The sequence below is a fragment of the Hakea prostrata genome, chromosome 9 (genome assembly GCF_041222555.1).
Source record: "Hakea prostrata isolate BN-2017 chromosome 9, UWA_Hpros_2, whole genome shotgun sequence".
Classification (NCBI taxonomy): domain Eukaryota; kingdom Viridiplantae; phylum Streptophyta; class Magnoliopsida; order Proteales; family Proteaceae; genus Hakea; species Hakea prostrata.
Genome location: NC_142608.1, coordinates 5,148,872 through 5,174,399, shown reverse-complemented (window position 1 = coordinate 5,174,399; position 25,528 = coordinate 5,148,872). Strand labels below are relative to the sequence as shown.

Below are 25,528 nucleotides of genomic sequence, written 5' to 3'. Positions count from 1 at the left end.
AGATTAGCCCTTGATTTGGGCCATTGGTACTCCAATTTCTGGTTTTTTTTTTTTTGTGGGAATTTCGAATCAAGATGGCATATGAGTTAATTATCTTGGATATCTTGGTGACCTTGGACTTTTATTGTGTGTGTGTGTGTATATATGTATATATAAAATTTATTTATTTTTTTTTTTTTTTTTTTTTTTTTGGTGGGAATTTCAAATCAAGATGGCATATGAATTAATTATCTCGGATATCTTGGTGACCTTGGAAGTTTATTGTATTTGTATGCTTACCACACAAACCTGGCGCTGGTTTCAACTGAAAAAATGTGCACCAATTCTGCAAGATCTCAGTCCAGTTCAGTTTTCTGCCGGCCAAGGGTGGACTCTGAAATCGAGCTCTCAAACTATGTTCTTGAGATTGATTGCTTAACTGCTAGCTCAACAGTGAATATTCTAGCTCTCTTCTGAGTAGCTATCTCTTGAAGATTTGCCTAAATAAATAGCAGAAAATCATTGGCAAAGAGGATATGTATGACGGACTCTCCTTGATTATGCACCTTTTCCCTCATAATAAGACCTCTGGATTCAGTGCTAGCTAGGGCACTACCAAGCACTCTTATGTTCTTGAGATGGATTGCTTGACTGCTAGCTCAAGTTGAATACCAAAGCACTCACTCTTCCAAGTAGCTGACATGAAGATATACCTCAGAAAATAGCAAAAAATCAGTGGCAAAGAGGAGATGAGTAATGGACTTTCCTTGATTATGCATCTATTCCCCCTTAATAAGACCTTCAGATTCAGCACTAGCTAGGACATTACTAAGCACTTGAGAGCATGGAATAAATAGTACCTTGGTCGCCCCACACCTTGGTTTCCTTGAAGGAAAGGAATGGGTGTGCCCCACACTTCACCATTATGGAGTGCTTGACTGATCAAATGCATGCCACAAGAAGAGCATGCATTCCACAAAAGTTGTCCATTCCGCTTGATCATATGCCCTTTTCACGTCCAGCCTAAGCACCCAAAATTGTTTATTGCCTTTCTTCTTCTGCTTAATGCAGTAGATCTTATCAGCAAAATGAAGTGTTGTCCATATTTGTTAAGTAGGGAGGGGAAACAATCAATACTAGCACCAGAACAAAGGTAGCAGGTTGGGAGGTTATTGGAATCTGGCAGTGAATCAGAAAAAGACAGCATCATGAGGCTGTTCATGAGATGCCAAGCAGAGAACTTGTGTCCGTTGAAACATACCAACTTACGTCAAGGAGATGCCAACTTGAAACTACAAGAGGACATCAGGTAACATATCACCTGAGCCTCTAGGTCTTCTTGGGATGCTAGACAGGGCACTTGTAGCAGCCAAATGGAGGAAAGGGATGAGCCTCAAACATCATGGTGAAGGATGTCTGCGGCTATGAGTGACTTCTGATAATACTCAGCTATAGATGACTCTTTTACCAACCAAGGGAAGGGGCACACCCATAGGGTCCTAGTAGCCAAGCTAGAGATTAGTAGAGGAACCCATCCTCAATCTTCAAGATAGAAACCTGAGGAGCAAGATGTTGGAGATTGATGATCTTCCTGCAGACTCAGGAGAGTTGCATACTTCGACCATGGAGCTCAAGTTTTTAATTAAAGCCTTGGACCATCGAATTAGATACACTCATCTCACTTTATTTTGGGTGGATATTGAGGGGGCTCTCTGGGGTTCCTCGAGGAAACGGCAATACCACATCAAATTGAGTAGCCTGACATGAAGGCTTATAAGGGCTTGAGTAATCTTTCCTTAATGGCTTGGATCTAAGCAAGAGACCTGCCAGAGTCCCAGCAGGTGGTGTTTGAGCCAGGGCAGATTGCTGGTCTGTATCCAAGGATTGAGAAAATCTTTTGGGGAAGATTCAGTTTCCTTGTGTTCTCTCGCATTTGGATTTCCATGTGTAGGCTATGCCCCCACAATGGATGTGAATAGCCTGATTTGAAGGCTTTTAAGGACTTCATCACTCCCTCTTTAATGGCTAGTTTTTAAGAGTAAGTTTTATCTAGGTTTAACAGGCTAATTTACTGTTTTAGGTTGGGCCAATCTTAGAGAATCTGCCATTGAAGTCTTATTACCCTCCGTACTGTTCTAGTTGAACATGACATTCACTTTGACTCTTAGTTCAGCATGTCACAATGAGCTTTCAAGAAACAGAAATCGGTTGTTGATTTGGATGCTATAAACTATGGTCTAATGTGAAGCCCTTCCTTTGTGTTGGAGGGCTTTTTGCTCTCTGATTGTATTAGGATTTTATGCTTCCTTGATTCTTTGATATGATTTTTGTCATTATTTTTTCTGTTACCCCTCTTAAGGGGTGGGCCTTAGTGCAGTGGTTGGTGGACCACAGTTGTAGTTTGAGGTCAAGGTATTGAAACAGCCTTTCAGCAAATATTGTTGGGTAAGGCTAAGTAGGGGAGCTTCCCCTACCCTTGGGCTCTCCTTGTGCAGGAGCCTTTGGCACTGAGTTTGGTCTTCTTTTTGTTACCACTCTTCTTGTTTGATATGTTTTTATCATTATCTAAAGAAACATGCAAAATGAGATTTTATACTAATGAGAAATATAATTTGGAAAGTAACCTAATGTGATTAACCTAAACAAATTGTCTTCCACTTCATTTCCCTTTGCAAAAGGTTGATGATTAGAATATTTGAAACATCTTAGGCATTATAACTTTCTTTTTAATCTGGGAAACTGTTCCAAACCTGCCTCCCTGCCCATATTAAAATGATAATTACACCCCCAAAAAAAAAAAAAAAAAACCTGAAACAACAACAACAGCACACACAAAAGAAAATCTTCTGCCAAGAATTAGGGTCTTGGCCTCTGATACCTGTTGCCAAAAAATGCTGTTTTTGGGATAGGTCATGTCTCTTCGACGATGGCTTAGGATTTGCTCAAGTTTTGGTAAATGTTGGTAAAAATCCCATGTTCTATTTTATTTGCAATTTTAACATGTCTTACATGGTGGAATTTAATACCTTGGAAGAAACCACACGTAGATAACAAACTGAAAGTCACAACATATATATCTTAGACTTAATGTATTATGTTTACAAGCAACCATAATTGGGTGCATCTCATTTTGTTTTCTGGAGAAGGAAATAGTGAAGGTTTGTTTTCTATGGAAAAAAAAGACTGAAAATTTCTTCTTTTTATAATCCTTGGTTGTGATTTAGTTTTCCATCCCCCCCCCCCTCCTGTTTCTTTCTTTCTTTCCTTCTTTCCTGTCTCTCAACCCAAAAAGAAAAGAAAGAAGAGTAAGTGTCCACATTTTGTTTGGTGTGAAGTCATATGATATGTCACTAACTTTTAATGCATGAGTATTGTAATTAATAATTCAAGAAATACAATTTCTAAAATTAATTTGATAGATTGCAAAACACAAACACTCGCAGGTGGAAGTTATAAATTTTACTTATCTTCCTTAAGTATGAACTTGGTGGATTTTCATCTAGATAAGAATTTTTGGGATGTTCATCAATGATATTTGATCAAATTTGATAATGTTGTATGTTAGGAAGAGGAGATTTACTGACACTGCAAATTTCACTCTGCGATGTGGAGTATGCCAAATTGGTGTTGTTGGCCAGAAGGTTGTCTCATTTCTATAATCACTTTCTGTGTTTGGTTCTTGAATATTTCCAAGTCTGATCCTTCCTGCAAACACTTCATATGGGAATATATGCAGGAAGCCGTGGAGCATGCACAGGCAACTGGCCATGTCAACTTCCAAGAATACAGGTAGAGATTGGGTGCAACATGAAAGAGATCATCGTTCTGCTTTTGAGCTCCTGAAGATAATATACCCAATTTTTTCCCCAAAAGAAATTAAGTTTAGGCCCTTATTAGATTGATGGGGAGGAATTATTTTATGGACTTATTTACTGGGTGCATCTGTATTTTATCCATTGTGTAACTGTGTTGCTGTTGCAGAATGCTTTATGTGGTTCATGCATGTTGTGGTGAATAAAAAAAAAAAGATTTTCAGAAAGTAGTTTGGGTTATTTGACTTTGGAGAAAGAGTTTGTGGTCCCAGTTCCCTTTTCTTTTAAGGTGGGGGGTTGGGTAGTCTTGCTTTTCTGAGTTAACAAATTGTGTGATTTGATCGATTGGTTGGTTTATTGTATCAAATCTAATAAGTGGAAAGGGGTTGTCCAAAACCATGACCAGCCGACCAATCAAACCCGTATCTTCACTTTCTTGACCCAAGCAGGAAAAAAAGGCAGCAAGTGATCTTCATTTTCTGTTTTCTTGTTTGTTTTTTCATAGGCTTTTTCAGATAGAAGTTGGGCTTTTCAGGCTGATTGATGGGGCTGGAAAGTAAAACTGTATTTTAGCCACTGGAGTTGGGCTCTGTAAAAGTTTTCAACTCCAATCTGAGGGCATCATCAGCTTAATAATATGGTTTGCTCAAAGATAAAACAGCAGCACTCAAAACTTTGACGAAAAGCATGTTTGTTCTGGAAACCAAACTGGACCAAGCTTGATATACTGAAAACGCAAGAGAAAAACAAAGCAAAGCTCCTGTATTATTTGCAAGGTTTAAAGTCTTCCACAATACCATACGATACTAGTCGATACGTATCTATATTTGACCCAACCGATACGATACATCTTGATAATATCTATTGAATTACACTAAAATACATTAGCCAAAGTGGTACAGTAGTTGATATAGGACGATACGTCTTTCAAAATCAGCTAAACGATACTCGATACCGATATTTTAAACCTTGATTATTTGTGTTTTTTTTTTGCATTTTGAATAGGATGTTATTGAAAATTAATCCAATCCATTTTCTTGTCGAAATGGACCATTTATTTTTCTTGCAGATGTATGACATGTGTCCCAACATCACATTAAATGGTTGAAATTTATTTATAAGTCACATCAAAGAGTTGTGATTAAATTAAAAAAAAAAATGATGCGACTTATAAATGGACTTCAACGTTTGGATGTGATGTTGGGACATATGTCACACTATTTACAAGGAAATGGACAGGATATTAATTTGGAAGTTAGTTGGGCTTTGAATAGCCTAGTTCAACCTAAACTAGTTTAACACGATGCTCTAACCTTGAATATTGAACCCTTTGAACCTTGTGATTTACATCGATAATTGAATCGGGATAGCCCTTTAGATCTTATCAAATCACGAGTTTGAAAATCAGCTACTCTTTGTGACTCAGGGTGCCAGTGGAGGAGAACTGGAGTCCAAATCACTAGAAAAACAATGTGTTCTCCTGATGGTTTTTGACTACATAAATAAAGATAGGTTCACTGTATTAATGAGAAATAAGCATCTAATGGATTATATATTTATCTAAGTGATCAAAAATCATTAAGAGAGTATATTGTTCTCTGTTAACAAATAAGCGATCCAGACTTGGAAGACTGGTGGATAATAGATGTTCATTCTTCATTAATAAAATACTTAATTTTATTTCTCGTCCAAAACCAAGTTTATATAAAGTTTTTCAGGTGAATTGGAGGCAGTGAGAGTTGTTTAACATTAAGATGTAGAATCGTGTGTTTATAAGTAATTTAGTTCCGCCACCACCTGTAACACATGGATAAAAGAAACCCATCCAAATGTGTAACTCTCCAGTGTTGCAGATACTAAAGAGTCAGATCAAGAAATTAACACACAACTTGCGTGTTGTCGGCACCAGCCTAATCTCTCTCTGTGTGTGGCTCAGGAGGGGATGATGCAATCTATTGCTTTAGTGTAGTCCATGATGTGGTGGCTAAATGCAAGTTGTGTGTAAGATCTTGATCTGACTCTTTAGTATCTGCAACTGGAGAGTTCACATTTTTATCTAGTTTTTAATATATGTGATCACAGCATCTCCTCAAGTTGCTCAAAGTAAATGAAGAAATAGTTCCATTGAAAAGGACAGAGAGAGAGCTGGGCATTCCTGCAGAATCTCATGTATTCAAATTTCAAAGTGTGGGCTCAAAATATTTTACTTGTCCATACCTTTTTGTTAAGTTTATCCTTGGCTGACATTATCAACTGGCTATATACGGCTCCTCATGCTGAGGATCCTAGGCATGCAACAGAACCCTTCTTTCCTTCCAAAAAAAAAATTAAAACATAGCCATTCTTTCTCATACAAAATTCAGGAAAAGTGGACTTTCAGTCGCTCAGAGACTTCAAGGGACATTACATTTTGATATTTTATGTGTGAAACCACACGCAAATTGATTATTGTGAACAAAGTAATCACAAGTGTCACAATCAACTGGCCAAGCATTTAATATAAATATTTGTACTGTTAGAAGTCCTCGGATCCCTGTGCATCTACCAATTTCTTGTTCTTCTTTGTTGTCCTCCATTGTTTTGCTCAAATATAAACCTATTATTTCTCCAGCAAACTTTATAAATTTCAGTTATTTTTCTTTCTTCTCCATCTGTTTCATGTTTTTTGTTAGCCACTTGTTTCATCCGCAACATGGAAATGTATGGCAAAAGCTGCAATGGTAAAAGCTAAATAAAAAAGATCTCTTCTCTTCTTCATAAAAAATACAACTGACATGAAGCAGAAGAGGACACTGGGCGCGCATCAGTACTAAAGCACAAACCAGTTCCGGCCACCATAGAAGCTTGGCTCTGAAAACTTAACACCAGGGGTTCATGGTTCATGTCTCATGACATCATGGTCCCCGTTAGAATTGGTTGGATCCTCTGACTCATTCTGGATAGCAGACACTGGGGGCAGCAAGAAATGAATTGATTTGAAGGTGTATGACAGAAAAATTAATTTGAATTTGGTTGGAAATTGGAAGAATATATCACTGTGGAACAGCAGTGTTATCATTGGCAAATAATTAAATGGGTTGTCTGACAGACCAACAAGCCAGGACCCTAAGTTTAGGGTTTCCTCACAATTCTAGTATTGACCAATGGCAATGTAGAAGATGGTGTAACTTACAATAGATTCATATGGTTAGTATTACAAAAATAAATCTATCATGATCATTAGTATTCTTTTGAAATTCAATAATTAATGCACTTCACTGTTCATCTATGATCAACCAAGTTCAATGATGAATTTTGATGAAAGGTTTCACTGGCTTAGAGAAAGATACATGCAACATTATTACATTTAAGAAACTCATATACTTGACAGAGACATTCATGCAATAAGAGCTTTATAATTTACTTTTGTCACCAAGTCCAAATCCCTTTTCTTCTTTAAAACAATCATAAGGCAAAGCACCATTGCTCAAAAATTAATCTCATAAACACAAGAGAAAACCACTTGGGAAAGCACATGAAAAAGTCATAACAACTAATTACATTTAACCCCAAAAAAAAAGCATAGATGGAGATCGTTTCAACAATCGTAGTCGATAAATGCGAAAACCAAACAAATACAAAAAACAAGGTTTGCGAAAAAAAAGCTAGAAAGCAATATACTCCATCATCCATATATGGGTCCTATTAATACTAAAGTTCCAGTTTTTGTATATGGATAGTGTATGTATACAGCTGGTGCTTTGACTATTCATCCAATAAAAGGTCTCTCCTTAGCACCTAAGGAACATTTTTAGGGTTTAGCTAGATGAGAATATATCAGAAATTGTTTCCATTATTGGGGTTACAGGAAATTCTTTATGAACATAAGAGGTGTAAAGAGAGATTGTAACTTTTTTTTTGTGTATTCCTAATGAATATAAGCATCTTACTGAGCCATATATATCTCTAAATGTACAGCTTTTGAGGCATGATTTGTTTTCTGATAGGAGAATGATGTAGATGTTTAACCTAACCATGAGAATCAAGACTGACAAGAACCAAAGGGCTCATGTGGTCCTTCTTAGTAGAATAATGAGGCAAAAAATCATTAAAATTCTATCAGATATTAATGTACACTATTTGCCATTATGGTGTGCATTTACTATTTGCGTGCTTACGTAGAAACTGGATCAAATTGAGACTTCTGTAAGATGGCTTCTACAGCTATGGTATTGCAATAAAAATTTGTTAGAGAAAGAGAGAAAGAGAGAAAGAGAGAGAGGAAAGATTTCTTGCATGATTTGGGGACTTGAATGAGTAATAATATATAAGTTAGATGGGATTTATCGAAATGTGCAATTGTCCTAAAAGTTACAATTAATGTGACCTAGATCCAATGTAATTGTTCATACAGGGAGGACCCCAAGAGGCTATCTTTAGTCAATTTATAGTTTTCCAGAAACTTTTTTTTGGCATTGCAAAGAGAGAAACAAAATCCCCTTTTGGTAGTTTGGGAAAAAACTAATAAATTTGTGGTCATGTGGAATATTCTTTCTTAAAGGATAAATTGAAACACAGAATATAAAATCTGATACGAATCTTCAAAGGAATGGTTATTTTCACTCCTTTTTTTCTTGGTCCGGTGGAAGATTCTGGATGGAAAACTGTTGAGTCCACTAAGAAAAGAGCAATGAAATATTTGACAGTACTGTGATAATAATAGAAATTTTAATTTTGAGATATGAAAGCAGATCTGCAGGAGAAGTAATCTTCATGAGCTCACATGTATTTCATTGAACTTAAATTGTTTTTAAATGATCTTTGTTGGGCATGTAAGCTTGAGGTTGGGAACTTGGATTATTTCTTTACAATCTTTGGAAAAATTTATGAATCATGTGACAGGTCTGAGTTCCAACTCATAAAGAGATTTAAACTCAATAATTGAATGCAGAATGAGCAAAAATATAGTTGAGGTGATTAAATAATTCAGTTAAATGTGAGGAAAGAAGGAGAGTTTCAGGCTTCCAACAGTACAAACAAAAATAATACTGAGAAAAACCCATTGATGTCAGAAGCAGGAATCAGGTGAGTGATGACAAAATCAATGGGCCCTTCTCTCTGAATTCTGAATTGAAATCCTTCTTCTAGAATTACATCTTTCTATCCCTTCCAACTTCTTTGCCTGTCTTTTTCTCTTCATGGATTTCTCTAAGTTAAATATGTTTATAGATCAACCATGGAATTAATAACCCAGGTAGCTATTTTCTCTTTGCCTCTCTTCTTCTCTTCATGGACTTCTCTTAAGTTAAATATGTTTATAGATGAACCATGGAATGCATTTCTCATAAGTTACATATGTTTATATATAGATGAACCATGGAATGCATTTCTCATAAGTTACATATGTTTGTAGATGAACCATGGAATAACCCAGTTGGCAATTCTTCAAATCAAAGATCACTCTTCCATAGTCAGGCGTCAGCTAGAATAAAAAGCTGTCCTTTTCCTGGACAAAGGCAACCCAGAAACGGCACTCACCCAACCATCTCTCAATCCATCAATTTCATCTCATCTGAAATTCATTTTCCTTCATTTTATATCTGATCTTTGTTGTTCTTTGTTTCAGATCCATTGAACCATTTTCATCTCTCTTCAAATCCAGCTAGTGAAAAGCTGAAAGTGAAAAGGACTATTGAGTTCATGCATGAGATTTTTTATTAGTGGCTAAAAGGTCGTCCTCATATTAATCTCCCTTTCTCCCTCTGGTTTTCTGGATCTTTTGTGAAGCTGTGGGACCTCTCATCAGTCTCTCTCCTTTACCACATATGAGTTAAAGGCAAAGGGTCCCTAACTTAATTGGATTCTATCCAGAAAGCTCAAAATTGTAGGCCAGATTGTTTTGCTGCAACAGCATTAGAAACCAAAAACGATTTGTTATGACCGTTTGTCTTTGCGTTTCAGAAAACCCTAACCGGTGACTTAACCCTTACTCCTGATTATCATCTCTGTACTTTCAGATCCATGTACACTTTGGTTTCCTGAAAAATGAACCAGAAGTAAAATCCATCATCTGCTATTGATCTAAACAAAACAGTTACCAAGAATCTCTTAGGATACCATCAAATAGAGATGGATCAATCGTCTAAATACAATTTTGCAGTTCAATTGTCCCTACTACCCATCCTCCATTAATGGACAGAAACACAGACTAGAGAGAGACAGGCTCAAACGTTGCAGAGTGATTTTCGTTCACTCATCGAATCATTGCCCAAGAACAAATTTTTAACAGAACCCAGAAAAATGAAAGAAAGAAAAAAAAAAGGGCTTCCCAAGTTGATCACGGCGAAAAATATCTGAATTCTTCAAAGCTGACGTAGAGACAGAGTCCTTTTCATGGATTCCTGTAAATGATAATAAATTGAAAATAAATCAACCATAGAATCCGGTCTGACTCCAAACGGCATCACGAACCCGGCTCATATCACGACCCTTGAGGGTTCGACCAACACCTTCCAAGACAGAAGTGGCAGTCATCTTACGTGTCCTCGCATACTCACGTGCCAGGTACTCGTGTGGTGGGACCCACTCCGTCGAATCGCCATCCTCGTACTCGTACCCGTCCGAGTCATGCATTGACTCCACCGAGTTAACTCTCAGTATCTTTGGCCAGTCCGGCACGTTCACCGGCGCCGACGTCGCCATATGGTGGCTTTCCTGCCCTTCTCCGCCTCCTCCTCGAAATTGATGCACGATTCTTGATCCCTGTGGCGTTCCTTTTCCATCTGGATCATCGACGAAAGCCATCGATAACCCACCCTGCACCACCATCCGCCGCTCCTCTCTTCTCCCACCTCCACCACCACCGCTTCTCCGGCGACTCCTGGCTGAGCTCCACCCGTTTGCGGTGGTGGACATGGATGGTGATGGATGTCTCCCATGATCATCTCGATTATGATCACTCAATTCCATGTTCTCCATATCATCCACCATGGACCATACGTCCTCTTCCACCAGCTCTGACACATCCCTCGTGCCGTTCTGATCATCACCACCACCATAGCTAAAGCTACCCAGTAACCGATCCTGACGACTACTGAACCCAAGTCTCCGACCCTTGGCCATTAAATTACAGGAATCGGAAAGACTCGTCTTCAATTATATCATTTTCATGCTCTACCGGCTCCGGCGGTGGATTTTTCCGACAACCCTCGTCGGATATCTACGCCATTAAATGGCTCTGAAACTCTCTTAATTTCTCTATGAAGCTGGTCTCTGGAACCACAACCCAAGTGGGTTTTATATAGTATTTTCAGAAACTCAGGCTCTGCCTTTCTTCTTCCTTTAAAACTTCATTTGGATTACAAACTTACATTTCAATTGCATTTCATTTGAGTCCTCCAATCATGTTGGAGATTACAGCCACGACATAGAAAGATGAAACCGTAATCTCCCATTTTCATTTCTTGGGCTCGACGTATTGGGCCCCCACCTCTTTACCTAATGGGCCCCCTTTTCGCCTTCACCCTCTCAAGTACTCTCAAATACTGGATTTTTCCACCCAATCAGATCTTACACTCCACGTGGGTACATGAACCCTATATGGCTAGCTATATCCCACCCTCTACCTACTTACCTTGTCAATTCCCGACACGTGTGATGCCCTCAATAATCTTGCCACGTGTCCGATTACTAACCACTCATTCCGTAAAATACATTCCAACCCCATTAGATTTTGGAGATGATATACTATTATCTAATATATGTACCATAAATTAAAACTGCAGTTTCCATGCAATTATACAGTACGTAAATGAAATTTCTCACATCACATTAATGACTATCTAGATAATTCCATAAACAAATCGAGGGTTTTAAGCGATTCAAGGGTTCAACTTCAGTGTTGTGTAATACTGTGTTGGTTGTGCATTTATTTAAGACTGTTTGCTGATTCAATAGGTCGGGTTTGATACTTATCTTTAAACTTGAAAGATTTGATTAGTTGATGTAATTGATTGATGTGGGGAAAGAAAAGATGGTTTAGTATAATAAAGAAAGATTAAGACATGAGATTTGATTAAAAAGAGATTAATTTTTTTAAAAAGAAATAAGGAAATAATATAAAAAAACAAAAATAAGTACAATTATTATCATTGAAAAGCTGAGGCTAAGGGGCACATTGAACGGTGGAGAAAGGAGGTAAGAGGTGGGGCCCATACGAGTGCCGGTCGTCTTTTGTCGATACAAAATAAACCAAAGAAAGTTTCGCTATCAGAGACCTTCCAAGGGTTGGGCCTGGGCCCTATGATTAGATACAAAAGGCCTTTTTAGCGAAAAACATTGACAGAAAGGTACGGGTCGGGTTTCCGGGTTTGCCGTTTTTGGAATAATTTTGGAGTCTTTCAAATCTGCCAGGTCAGCTGATGGAGATGGACCGAACCAGGCTGACCCGATTATTACTATTCTTGACTTGCGCCCAGTCGACCATGAAACTGGGTTTGCCAAATGTTACCCTTTATGGGTCATACCATTGGGCTTTAATCGTTATCATGGATACATAGAGAAAAGTCGAATTATTATTGTCACGAAGGCTTATTATTTTGTAAACTCTGACATCAAAGACATTTATCTGTTTTTCGGTTTTCATAAACAACAAAGAATGTTCCTTGTAATTTTGGTTATAATCAGTTTTTTAGGTTTAGGAATAAACATGCAAGTCAGATGGCCTAATGATAAGAATTGGAGGGCTCCTTTTGGTTGCAGCTACCTAGGGTGAGTATTTTAGATGTCTTCAGGACATGATCTAATATTTTACTGAGTTCAAATCCTCTCCACCTAGACAGCTGGCCGTCCCCTCATATTCATATATGACCTGAACGTGGTACAAAATTCAGATCCTCTCCACCCAGGCAGGCTGTCTGCCCATCCTTTCACTCACACTGAGTTTGTCACAACGCGAACCCATATGTAAGGGCAAGGGATGGAGAGAGGATCTACGCTATATGGTACACGTGCATGCCCCGTGTTATGTGAATGTCGAGTGATGGGGTTACACGTGAGTGGAGAGGATCTCCACTTTAACTCAAGTTTGACTTTAGTGTTGAGCAATTAATGCACAATACTGTGATGCGAACAGTCGAGATCGAAACCTCGGTTACGCAACAGTGTGCTACTGAGCACTTCCTCCCGAATGTGTGATTGAAGGGGGGTGTCAAGGACTCAGGGTAGAGGGGTTGTAGTCTTACCAAATCCCGAGTGGATGATCTGTTGTTTAGTCGGTACTGTGTACCTATTTCTGAAGATGGGACACTACAAGCATCAAAACTGAAGGCGCAGAACGATGAAGAGCCACAATCGCTTCTCTCTGTCATGCTCAGCCATTGCAGAAGCAGCTGATGCTGTCTCATTACGTCTTTGCACGTACTGCCATGGCCGTGATGGTTTCAGACTTTCAATCAATGGGAGAGAAGGGACCCGCCACCCACCCGTGCATGTCTGTATATCAAGAAGAATAGTAGTTGAGTGTCAATTAAGATCTGATCTCATTCAGGAGATTTCATTATCCTAGACACAAAAGAACAGTCTTTTTGGTTGGTTGGTTTCAAAATCAAAATCTCACCTACAATCTCAGCTCTCCCACGAGCTACACCCACAAGTTCTATCTTTACATGGGTTTGTCTTTCCTCGTGTTCCACAACTGTTTGTTTAATTGTCTCTGAGAACTCAGGTGACCTATAATTCATTTTAATCATGATTTTCATTTCCCTCACAATTTGATGCTGGCTCTACAGTTTGTACCATACGTACTAAAGATTTGAACACAGGTCCTGTGATTCTCTAATGAAATTATGTTCTGAAGATCTGTATAGGCTCTGTTATTTGAATTTAGTACCCAAATAGTTTAAATTTGTCTTCACATAAAACCAATTTGCTAGATGCCTAAGCCAAGCCTCAGGTGGGGCTGCTTAGTCTCTGGCCACTGAAGTTCAAAACCAACTGTATAGGCACATAGTTTCAAAAATAATATTTGCATACATAGAATCAAGTGTACACAAAAAGGTTTTGAATCTTTGCCAAAAAAAAAAGGTTTTCTTCTTTACTTTCCATTTATAAATAGGTAATAGCTTTTCTTAACATCAAACAGTTTTAGAGAATCCATTACAAAACTATGGATGGTCTATTATGCTTGATGGAGGCATATGGTATTCATTCCTTAGGTTGGATCATCTGGGGAGTGGTCTGGGTTTGTCATGTAACAAATATGATATTCCTAATTCAATTATATAGATTCTTATTTATTTATGTTCTGGTTCCACTTCAATTTTGATTTTTATCAGTTCAGCATTGATTTTCAGACCTATCCGGTTTCGGGTTCCGATTTGTACTATGGAAAACTGCTTTTTTTCCCAAATTTTGTTGGTTCATTGACGAGCTCCTTTCGGTCGGTTAACCGATCGGGTTCGCCCGGTCTTTTCGAATTTCTATCTAACCTATCATGTAGTAGATGAGGAGGACACATGAAAATTACTACAAGGCCAAATTTATCATGTCCCCATTCTACAGAAGATTGCATAGAGTGAAAGCCTGTAAGTGGCCTTGGATGGGGTTGTCTCCACTATTGGTAACTTGAGGTTGCTGTAGAGATTGGGTGGTTGGTGCTGCAACACACATGAAGGTTGGAATCTGAACAGGAAGCACTTTAATTTTGAACCAAGGCAATTGGATGATGGGCCCGGGCCTTGATTTACTTGGGCCCACGAATATAACTACTTCTCTGAACAAAAATTTTGAGTCTTTTCTTTTTCTTGATCCCCTGATCCAATACCCACTAAGAATAGAGAGGTCATCTTTAGATCAGATACCCATTAGGTGGTGGTGGTGGTGGGCTCCCCCTCTCTTAACCTATGAACCACCACCACAGATTTTGATTGGATACTCTGATTTAGGTGGGGCCCACAATCCTTTATGGGTCTCTTATGCAATTAGTCTCGTCAGGCCCACATCATAGAACAGTAATACCCTGATGATGGGCCAGGCTAGTTTTAGTATCACTGCACTTTGATATCTTTTATCCTATTCCTGTTATTTTCAGATAAAGAAATACTTACAGTGACCATTTAACACAATGTCCTTTTTACAAGCACTAGAGACCACATAGACATAAACAGTCAAGTGCGCCAACCACTTGCTGTTGTACATGACCAGTGTTTGTGCTACGGGCCCGAACTGGGCCAGGTTCTGAGCTTGGACCCGGGTCCATTTCTACTTCCTGGTTAGGTGGTGATTCTGAGGTTGGAATCGATGAAGCAGTTAGAGACCACTACGTGTTGTATTTTCCAGGATTGAATCATTAAATGGTTTGGCTTTTTCCTTCTTCACTTATTAGCTCAGCTCTTGGAGGTGATAAATTTATTTATTTTTTGGATAGAAATAAAGACTATATTACTCGGAAGGACAATTACATAGTTGAAATACATCTATTATAGTCCAAGTATTCTTTAGAGTTATTGAGGATGTATAAGCTAAGGTGGTAAACCATAGTTGAAGGTTGGGGTTCTGGAAAACACTAATGTCTGTATTGTTTATACAAGAAGCTATATGTGCTAAAATAAGGACATAAGCAATCGACCACTGATTGTGCTTCTTTGGTTGTCAAAAATGGTCCACTGTTTCTTACAAGTTGCACCAGATGTTTGCAAGTTTGACTAGAGAAGACTGAAGAGTGGGCTTGATCTACTCCTATATTAAGTCCAATGAAAGTAGCTTCAATGATGTCACCACTGTCTAAGCTTCCCGTGCTAATATATCTTAGTTGTCCTTCCCAAAATAAATCTGCATTCCATCCTACAGTGGTGCGTTAAGTACCCTTGCACATAATAAAATGGGAGAATGAAATTCATTAGTGGCACACATATTGTGGCAAAAGCAAGTGAGTGTAGTCATTACATCTAATGTGCCAACATTATTAATAGGTGATTCAAAGGTTCTTTTTGACATTTGATGAAGAGTTCCACTCTAGAAAGAGATGTAGTGTATGATTTTTAGAGGGTTGGGGTGGTTGATTGTTGAAGATTTTTGGGTTTTTTCTCCTGCCATATATAGTAACATGTGATTATAATCATGAGATTAACCAGTTTTTTGAATTCTTATCAAGGGTAGGGATAGAAAGGAAAGTTGTGCATAATTGTAAAAAGGGCTGCTGTGTGAAGTCGTCCAAATGCAGTCCAAGTGAGCTAGCAGCCCAAATTCGTTTGGTCCATTCACAGGAGATGAAAATGTGCCAAGTTGATTTTGCATCATTTTCGCAGAGGACACATTTGGGTTTTGATGTTGTCCATTGTGCAAGGATTGAATTGGTTGGCAGTCCATCTTGTAACAGTTGCCAAAAGAAGCTTTAAATTTGGGGTGTACGGGCAGCTTCTAGAAGAACTTCAACCAAGAGCAAAGAGAGCCATTTTGATAATGAACTTTTTGTTTTGATGGCTCCATTGCTGCCACTTTGGAAGAAAAGTTTCCATTGTTAGATAGAAGTGATTGCCATGAGTCTTTACTCAGGGAAAGATGTAGAGTTTTAAGGAGAGCAATGTAAGATTGATTGTGGATAAGAAGATACTCCCCTAGTCATTTCGAGTTTGCTACTTGTGCAGTCTTAGCATTTCTCGCCTAGACATCATAGTTATGTGGTTCCTGGATTTGTGTGAAAGTTTGTTGATTGTTGTGAGGTTGTATCCATGGGTCAAACAAAAAAGATGCTTCTCTTCCATTGCCGATTTTTGTTGCCACCATTTTCTTTAGAAAGGGTAAGATGCTGCAGATATTGTTCCATATCCATGATCTCTTTTTTTTCCGTTTTGGACCGAATAAGGAGGTATTCGAAAAATATCTAGCCTTGAGAGTTCAGGCCCACATTGCTTCGTGATTAGTGAGCATCCTCCATCCTTGTACTATCCATGTTTGAATGATTTCTCATGGGCTTTTAAAGCCCATGCACCAAAGCCCAATGCAATCAAAAGGATACCAAAATAATGCGTTGTGCTCATTTACCAGATAGCTTGATACTACAGATTTGCAGAAGCAGAAAGAAATGGAGAAGAAACTAGTACAATGTATTCGATTATGTTTGCTAGTTAGAGGGGATACAAGAATGATACCTTTACAATGGGAAAAAAAAAAAAAAACCAGTTGGGTTTGTAAATATTGTTGCTTACAATCAAATGGGAGAAGTTGTTATGATGTTCAATGGTCTTCTGGAATGGTTTCCAAAGCTGGTTTCCATTGACTTGATTTAATCCTGCCACTCTCCTTGATGTTGTTCAAGAAGTGCTCAATGGAGAAGGAACCTCTGGACTTGGAACTGGAGTTCTCTTTCTTGTAATTCAGAATCCGGTTCAGTTCTTGTCTGGTCATCACTATTCTCAACCTGACAACACCACCATTAATCTCCTCTCCCGATCTACTACTACTACTCACAGCCTCTGTAGGGAAAGACAAGCTTGCACTTCTGATATCTTCTGCTACTGGTGAAGGTGCCATGCAATTACCCATGCTGGGATTCTGGACTTTACTCACAATGCCGTAGGAGTTCAGAAAAAAAAGAGAACATGTAATAGAAAAAGTGATGCAGAAAGCTTAAAATATAAGGGGGGAGAAGACAATAGTAAAGAAGGAATAAGTGGAAGCAAAGATCAAGAAAGCACATGGCTTGTGCCGGTTTTTATGCCAAACCATTTGAATTTCATATTAGAAATTAAATGACTTGTTGACTCCACCGAAAAGCGAGAGAGAGAGAGAGAGAGAGAGAGAGTGCATTATCTGGTTCGGACCCATCCATGTTTGATCCACCCAGCAAGCATTAGTATGAACTCGTTATATTCAGGAGAAGCCATGGATAAGATATTGCAGCTTTACACTTCTCCACTGGGCTAAAACGAAATCAGTGCCGGGTGTGTCGGAACTCAATAGACCAGATTCATTTACCTTTTTGTGTGAGAGCCTGAGAGGGCGGAAAGCAAGGAAGGGAAACTTCATTCCATGAGAAAGTAGCTAAGGCATAATGCAAATGCAATGCATCTAAACTGCTTCACATGAATCTTTAGTTTCGCCTAAATGAAGAGTTCTAACACTTCAAATCCAAATAGAGCAATCCATGCATCGGTTTAATATTGTTCAAAATGATGCCAGTGGAAGGATTTATTATAGAGTCATGTATTATTTCTTCATTTTCCTATCATATAAGATACGTGTTCCCAAAAAAAATCATTAAAAATACCTCATTTTTGCACCCATTTTGTTACAACAAACAGACAGTTAAACCGTTTAGTAGCCCCCCCCCCCCCCCCCAAAAAAAAAAAAAACCAAAAAACTGATGGTGATAATAATGATACAAGGATTGTCTGAAAATATATCTTTCCTCTAAAATTTCAAATTCTTCTGAAAATTTTCTTTTCTTTTGTTGACTACCAAACGCAACTTTAAATGAAACATAGATTTCTTAACATTTTTGTTTAGTGATGGGTGGTTGGGAATAGATCAAACCATGCATATAGGTGCATCTATTTCATATTATGTCCATAAACCCAATCCTCAACCCCCAACTCCCAACTTCTCCCCCCAACTTCTCTCTGCATGTTCTCACATGGTGTTAGGTAATTGCGCCCAATTAGGGTAACCTAATTTCCCTATGAGCATGTGGACGAATTTCATTAATTATATGAATCCTCTGTCATCCAAAGTAATATACACTAACCCTAATCCTCTCTCTTTTATAAAGTAACCTTTTAGCTTCCGAAAATCAATATGAATTCTTTTATTGTTCATCACTGGCATGCTATTGATACCACTTGTTAGGGATGCAACTGGGCTGAACTTTTGCAATCTCAAACGCAACCCTATATGTTCTAATATGAGCCCATTCCCATGGAATATTATCCCTGGCCTTAAGCCCTACAGGGCCAAGCCAAGCCCATTTTCGCCCTAATTGGCCCTAATTGGACCTAGTCGGGATGGGTTGGCCCTGATTGACCATAAATGGCCTTAGCCCTGACCATAACCCTGATTGGCCTTGACCCTAATTAGCTCTGTCCCTAGCCTTGATTGGCACTGGTTAGCCTTGATTGGCACTGATTAGCCTTGATTGGCCCTGCCCCTGGCCTTAATTGGCTCTGACCTTGATTAGCCTTGTCCCTGGCCTTGATTGACCCTATCTTGGCCCTAGCCTTAATTGGTCCTATCCTTGGACTTAAGATATTAAATGTAAATTCATAAAAATAAAAATATCATAAGTAAACTAAAAATAAAATTCATAGAAATATAAGATGATTCAAGCTCATACAAAATGATAAAATAATCAATAAGTTGATAGTGTTTTTTTAAACATAAATAAATTCATAATCCATAATTCTATATTGATCTCTGAAAGTCTCTCATTTCTTTGATGATGGAAATTGAAATCCCTCCCATTAATATCATTGTTAAAAAAAATCATATTCAAAACTTTGTTAACAAGTAAATCAACGATAATTTAATATTGATATTTTTTTCGTAGTTAAAGAAAATTATATTTTAGTTACAAACATAGCTATTTGTCCTTAATAAATCTCTTCTTCTTCTTCTTTTTCTTTTCTTTTTTATTTTATTTTATTTTCTTTTTTTTTTAATTTTTTGTAATTTTTTAATTTTTATGAAATATCACATTGGAGGCAAAAGAAAGATGTCAATATTCATGATGAGAAGTTAGGGTGTAGATTTGTTAGATATTAATTCTCTATATACTAGCTTTTATTATTTATAATATATTATTTCAACTTAGTCCCAAAAAACAATCAATGATTTTTTGGAACTAAAATGACTTATTTCGAAAACTTTGTTCGAAAAATAAAAATTATCTTAAAAATAATATAAAAAGTGAACTCATAGTCTAATATGATCAAAATGACTAAAGGTCATAGTCAAGACTTATAAGTATATCAATGTTAATGTGAATATTAAGGTAATAATCTAATACATGATTAGGGTCAAATTAACATTAAAATTAGAGCCAAAATTAGGGTCAGGACTGTGCCAAAATCAGGTGGATGCTTACTACATTGGTAATGAATATATAATTTATTTTCATTAATTTTTTACGAAACATGATTATGTTTTTAAAATTTAACATGTGTCAAATATTCACCCATGTAGATTATAATTAATTCATCTACATATGGGTGGAGGTTCTAGACTCAAATCAGGGTCAAAATCATGGTCATAAATCAAGGCCAAAATTATGGGCTTAGATCAAGGCCAAGATCAGAGCCAAAATCAGGGCCAAAATTAGAGTCAGAATTAGGGCCAAAATTAGAGTGAAGATTAGGGTCAGAATTAGGGCCAAAAGGGCCAAGATCAGGGCCAAGACTAGGGCCAAAATCAGGGACGGGCCAGGATGGGATGAGCGGGCTAGAGAGTAATCCCAAGCCCGCCCTTGGCCCTAGTTCAGGACCAGAATATTTTGGCCCTAACTTGCCCTTAAGGCCAAAATCTTTAGCCCAAGCCCTATTCGGGCTCAAGGCAGGCTTAGGGCTGGTCAGGGCCACCAAGGCCAAACTTGCACCCCTACCACTTGTTCAGAGAACCATCTTTAAGTGGTGTACACATCAGTCCTTATCCCTTCTCTTAGATCTCAAGTTTAACCATCTTTCTAATTTAGTTTGAGTCTGAATCCTCTACCTTAATAAGCAAAGGGTTGTGTTCCTTTCACATCTCTCTACCACATATTTAGGAAAAACTCACTTCTAAGTTCTAAGTGTATATGATCCACTTTATCAACACTCAGAGGTAAGTCCTCTTGCTGAATCTGACAGATAAAGGAATCCCACTCTTATACATTTGCTTGATAATGATCAGTAAGCATGTTGGATGGGTTCACTTGTCAATATAAAACTTGTAAGGTATAACATAGCTATCATAAATTTGTTTGACTATATATAATTCTTGAAATAAATAAGGTTACATTAGGTGCCGATCCTCTATCAGAGGACACCTAACATGCAACCACATACTACTACTCATCTGCCCTCTACTCTTTCCTCTTTTTTCTATTTTTTTTTCAGCTCCATTTGCTGATTTTAAGGTCCCAAGAGGAAAATTAATGTAATTTTATCGAGCATAATTTATAAATACCATAGTCAATAACTTTATATATTTGCAGTTCATCTCCTAATCACCTTGTTGGGTTGGTTGACTTCATTTTTAAAAGCATGATCTAACACTGAATTTTCGGCTGCTTGATTAGTTAATGGCTGACTCGATTAAATCATTGTTCGGTTAGAGTTATAGATTAATCTTAAAATTGTTTCTCTTTGTTATTTCATTTATTTCTGAAAAAAAGAGCTTGACTAGACCTTTAAATTATACGGAAAAAAAGCAACAACAGGATTAATTCCTTGTATCTTGAAAATAATTAGTGAATTTAATCGTAAATTTTATATACCTAAATTTATAATGTCAAAGTCTTATGAATATTATTTGAGTACGAAAACTCAAAAAGTAATTTAAGATACCTAAGTCAAAGATTTAACATAATAATATGACATTCACCGCTACTGCTACCACCATCTTGTGACACTAAAATAATAATATAATACCAACAACAATGATAATAGTTTTTGTTTTTCTTTTTGTTTTGATAGAAATGATAATAGTAACAAGGGCAACATATTAAGAAACCTAATGGGAATAGACCTTCCTAGTATATTTCTATAAACAATCATTTTTCATTTCTTCATGATGTATTAATGAAGGTAGTATCATGATGTATTGATCTCTTCTCATGAAATTTTGAAGAAACCATGAAGAATGATATAACTATATAGGAGTTTGAAACAAGCCCTAGGGATTGGAAGGGTAGATATCCATCATATATAGGATGGAGACTCATCAATCCCCGTAGGGGATTGGAGAACCTATTCTGAAGATAAGGATTCGGGAAAAACAAAGGATAGTACTTTGTGGGTGTGAAAGTGATGTAAGGTTTTTCTGAAATAGTGGAACTCCTTTTCTCTCTGGTGGACATAGGCATGATTTTGCCAAACCACGTTAAATCCCTCTTGTATGCTTTGCTTGTGTTCTTCTCTATTCGTGATTGTGCATTCGGTATCCCTAACAGGAGACTCATCTTTAGAATGTCACGAGAAGTGAGGGGGCTCACCCTATGTTGGGTGGAGATCTCTTCCCCTTGATTTAGTGAAAGTAACAAACCTTAACTCGCCATATAAGTATAAGTAGCTAGAGACAATGCTGAAGAATATTGATTTCAACTTAGATGTTTCTTCCATGTTGGAAATCCTTGTAATTTTCTCAAATATAGTTGTTTCTTGCTTTCTTAACATAACCTTAGGGTATATATATAGGTTTGATCATACCTTAAAGTTAGATCTTAAAACCCATGTAAGGTAGATAATCTTTCCCATTGTTCTTCATAGGTACCTTGTCCTTGTGTTGTTTTCATCCATGCAATACAATTATTTCTCTTTCGCATTACAGTAAGTTTGAGATTTTAATTATTCGTGGTTAAATTAATACTGCAGTTGATTACGTAGCTAGGAAGGCTCAATTAATGGTAAGCATGACTCCGTGGCTTTTGCCATCTCCTTGGTTTGTAGATATGCTCTTCTCAACCTCGACTTTTGTCACTTGAATAAAATTCTTATTTATCAAAAAAAAAATTTGGAATTTAGATTTTCTTGCCTACAATATATTTGGACTTTTGCCACATGCCATATGGTGCTGACTTGTCTGCCACGTGGTGCTGAATTGGCAAAATATGTAATATGAACAAAGAAAGATTCCTTCTACTAGAGTTGGCTGCTTAAAAGGTTGATGAGGTTGGCAACGTGCCATGTACATGTAATGCTCAATTGGATAAATACTCAAATCTGAACAAGAAAGATCCCGTTTACCTAACTTGACTGCCACGTGTAAAGGTCGATGAAGTTGGTGGGCGAAGATAATTTCAACTTATCTTATCTGTACGGACGATAACGCCACGTGGCAGAAACTTATTAGTACAATATTTATTTATTTATTTTGGTATGAGCGGCTGGATTCTCAATAGGCGGTGAAGAACGTGAGAGAGACGACAGCCATACAAAGAAAGAAAACAGAAAGTACCGTTTGCCACGTCGGAGTGAACCTTACTTGTTTAATCTCCGAATGATAAAAGGCAATGATTATGAGTCTTTGGATTTTCACGTGGAAAAAAAGCTAACCCGTCACGTCTTAAGTTAAAAGATTCCTTTTCTGCCTTCGCGTTCACACGGCCTGAGATTCGATCCCTAACCGCGTTCACACCTCCTTGCTGATCTGGTTTTTTTCGCTCTTGGACCCAAATTTCGACCTTACTTCGACTTCAAAGTTCAAACCATCCAATTTCGTCGGTTCGCTCTTGAACCGGCCAGGTTCAACCAATTATTTTCCAACTAAATTTAAAGAAACTAAACTAAAACACCAGACTCGACAAAACCCAAAAACTAGGGAGCGGAGGAAGGCCAAAGAGTCGCACTTGGCACCGACAACACCTCCTTGCCAAGAAGTCAGCTATGCCATTAAGCTCTTGGGATAGAAATGAAGTTACAAAATGAGAACATGCATGGAACCAAGAATTAGAACGACCTATCAATAACAATCATTTGATTTATATTCTGCCACAAAATATAATTTCTTTGCCAAACAAGTAGCGTGGATTCAAACTTCATTTCTTATCACACCTTCCTTAGGCTCCTGAGCCGCCGGTCACTATGATTAATTTGGCGATGACCAAAAAAATCCACATACGTATTCATATAGTATAAGAGTATAACATTATCACCATTCATGAGAAATTTATGAGATAAATCTGAAAATATTAGATTCTATGTGAAAATAGCAAGACTTATATAAAGACTTGAACCACATTGACATGTAATTTGTTAATTTTAAAATAATTAACAAAAACCCAAGTGCAATAAAATGCTTAAAGAGAATCGAAGGAAATAAAATAATGTTTAACAAAGTCTAAAATAAAATATAAAGAAAACTAATTCATTTTTTTTTCTTTTTAATTTCTATACGACAAGTCAACCAGTTAATTTTAGGGAAAATTTGCCACATGGTTGGATATAAAAAATATTTCTCTAATAAAAATATTTTTAAAATAGAATATTTTTAAAATAATTATCAAATTCTAATTTTCGTCATAATTTTTTCCGCCTAGGATTAAGTACCATAAAAGACAAGATGTTTTCCGCCTTAAAATTCCCAAAAATTGAATTAATCAGTCAGCATTTTTCACCAGTTTTTATATTAAAACACTTGAGAATAATTTAAATTGTTCATTATAGAATACTGATTAGGCAGAAAAAATTATTACGAAATTTGAAATTTAATAATTATTTTAAAAAATCAACGTTTAAGTGAAACTTTTTTGATAATATTTTTATTAATTAAGTATTTTTTAAATCCAACCATATGGGAAATTTTCCCTAAAATTAACTGGTTGACTCGTATAGAAAAATAGAAGAAGAAAAAAAATTAAACGTTATTGAGTATTTTTTTTATTTTTTTTGGTTAACTGATATCGAATCGGATTTGCTAAATCGGACCGGATAAGATGTATGAGAATTAAACCAGCCAAGAACAGCTCCACTCTTTTTATGATATGTGATGTAACCAACTCCTCCATGTGCGAGGAGAATAGATGACGGAAGAGGTCAACCGTTCTCATCATCCTAAGGAAGGACGAAATTTAATCCTACCTGTCTACCTTTGACGCTTTCCCTTTCTTTCTAATTTCTGTATTATCTCTCCTTTTCTTACCTTACCATGACAACGACCATTTATTATTAATTGATAATCTGGAACCTCAGAACAACAACGTTCACTCTCTATAAATTGAAGAAAACTCTCGTGGGTTCAGATCTTACCATCTTTATTTTTGATTCAGAGAAGAAGAGAAGAAGAAACCCAAATGGGGAATTGCGTTAGATGTAATAGATTTTCTTATTCTGATACAAGCTCGAGCTGGGGAGGAGATGATCATTGGGGTTCTCCAGAGCCAGAGAAGCAGTTCTTCAAGAAAAACAGCGAGCGAAAGATCAGAAAAGAAGAAAAAGAAACAGCAGAAGCAGTTCAGGCAGATGAGATGCCATTAGGGTTAGGAGAAAAGAAGAAGATGAAAGAAGGAGGAGGAGGAGGAGGAGGAGGAGGAGCAGGAGCAGTTAAAGAGGTAAAGATTACGATTACAAGGAAGCAATTGGAAGATTTAATAAGGAATGTTAATGTTGAAGGTCGTTCGTCTGTTGAAGAGATACTTGCACATTTGGTGTTAGTTAGCAATACTAGTAGCCAACATCATTATCAAGCTCATCACAGATCTTGGAGACCTGTTCTTCAGAGCATTCCTGAATGATTTTTTTTTTTCTTTTTTTTTTTTCTTTGTTGAATCTGATTTTTTTCAGACCAGATTGTACATAAAAAGAGTTTACTTGTTTAGAGCGGAGAGAATCAGATCCTTCTTGTTCTTCTTCTGCTTAACTGGTGTTCATATTAACACAACATGAAATTTCTTTTCTTGTTCAGATCCTTCTTGTTCTTCGATTTCTGCTTGATGTACATCTCCATTCTCGCCCTAGCTCTCTGATTTCTTGCATTAATTCTTTGTGGCAGAGATTACCTGAAATCTTGAACTTAGCAAATGACGCCTGCATCTGTTTTAGTTTAATTGTGATTGATGAATTAATAATGAAAGT

At 37.2% G+C, this 25,528-nt stretch overlaps 3 protein-coding genes across 3 annotated transcripts in view; 1 reads left to right on the top strand and 2 right to left on the bottom strand.

The window, feature by feature from the left end:
• Window positions 1-4,051, top strand: part of LOC149004223 (OTU-like cysteine protease family protein) — a 30,121-nt gene extending 26,070 nt beyond the window's left edge. The window contains exons 8-9 of the mRNA XM_089168286.1: window positions 3,545-3,620; window positions 3,716-4,051. Coding sequence (XP_089024412.1) covers window positions 3,545-3,620; window positions 3,716-3,772 — 133 coding nt within the window. The 3' untranslated portion in view covers window positions 3,773-4,051. The remainder of the gene's footprint in view (window positions 1-3,544; window positions 3,621-3,715) is intronic.
• A 5,772-nt stretch (window positions 4,052-9,823) lies between these two features.
• LOC149004222 (protein S40-6-like) lies at window positions 9,824-11,065 on the bottom strand. The gene has a single exon (XM_089168669.1). It carries the CDS (start codon window positions 10,890-10,892, stop codon window positions 10,200-10,202), a length of 693 nt encoding a protein of 230 aa, XP_089024795.1. The 5' UTR covers window positions 10,893-11,065; the 3' UTR covers window positions 9,824-10,199.
• A 5,938-nt stretch (window positions 11,066-17,003) lies between these two features.
• LOC149004221 (uncharacterized) lies at window positions 17,004-17,312 on the bottom strand. The gene has a single exon (XM_089168588.1). It carries the CDS (start codon window positions 17,310-17,312, stop codon window positions 17,004-17,006), a length of 309 nt encoding a protein of 102 aa, XP_089024714.1.
• Between the last annotated feature and the right edge of the window lie 8,216 nt (window positions 17,313-25,528).

Coding starts and splice junctions, on each gene's coding strand:
- LOC149004221 (XM_089168588.1), bottom strand. CDS start 17,312: ATGGGTAATTGCATGGCACCTTCACCAGTAGCAGAAGATATCAGAAGT.
- LOC149004222 (XM_089168669.1), bottom strand. CDS start 10,892: ATGGCCAAGGGTCGGAGACTTGGGTTCAGTAGTCGTCAGGATCGGTTA.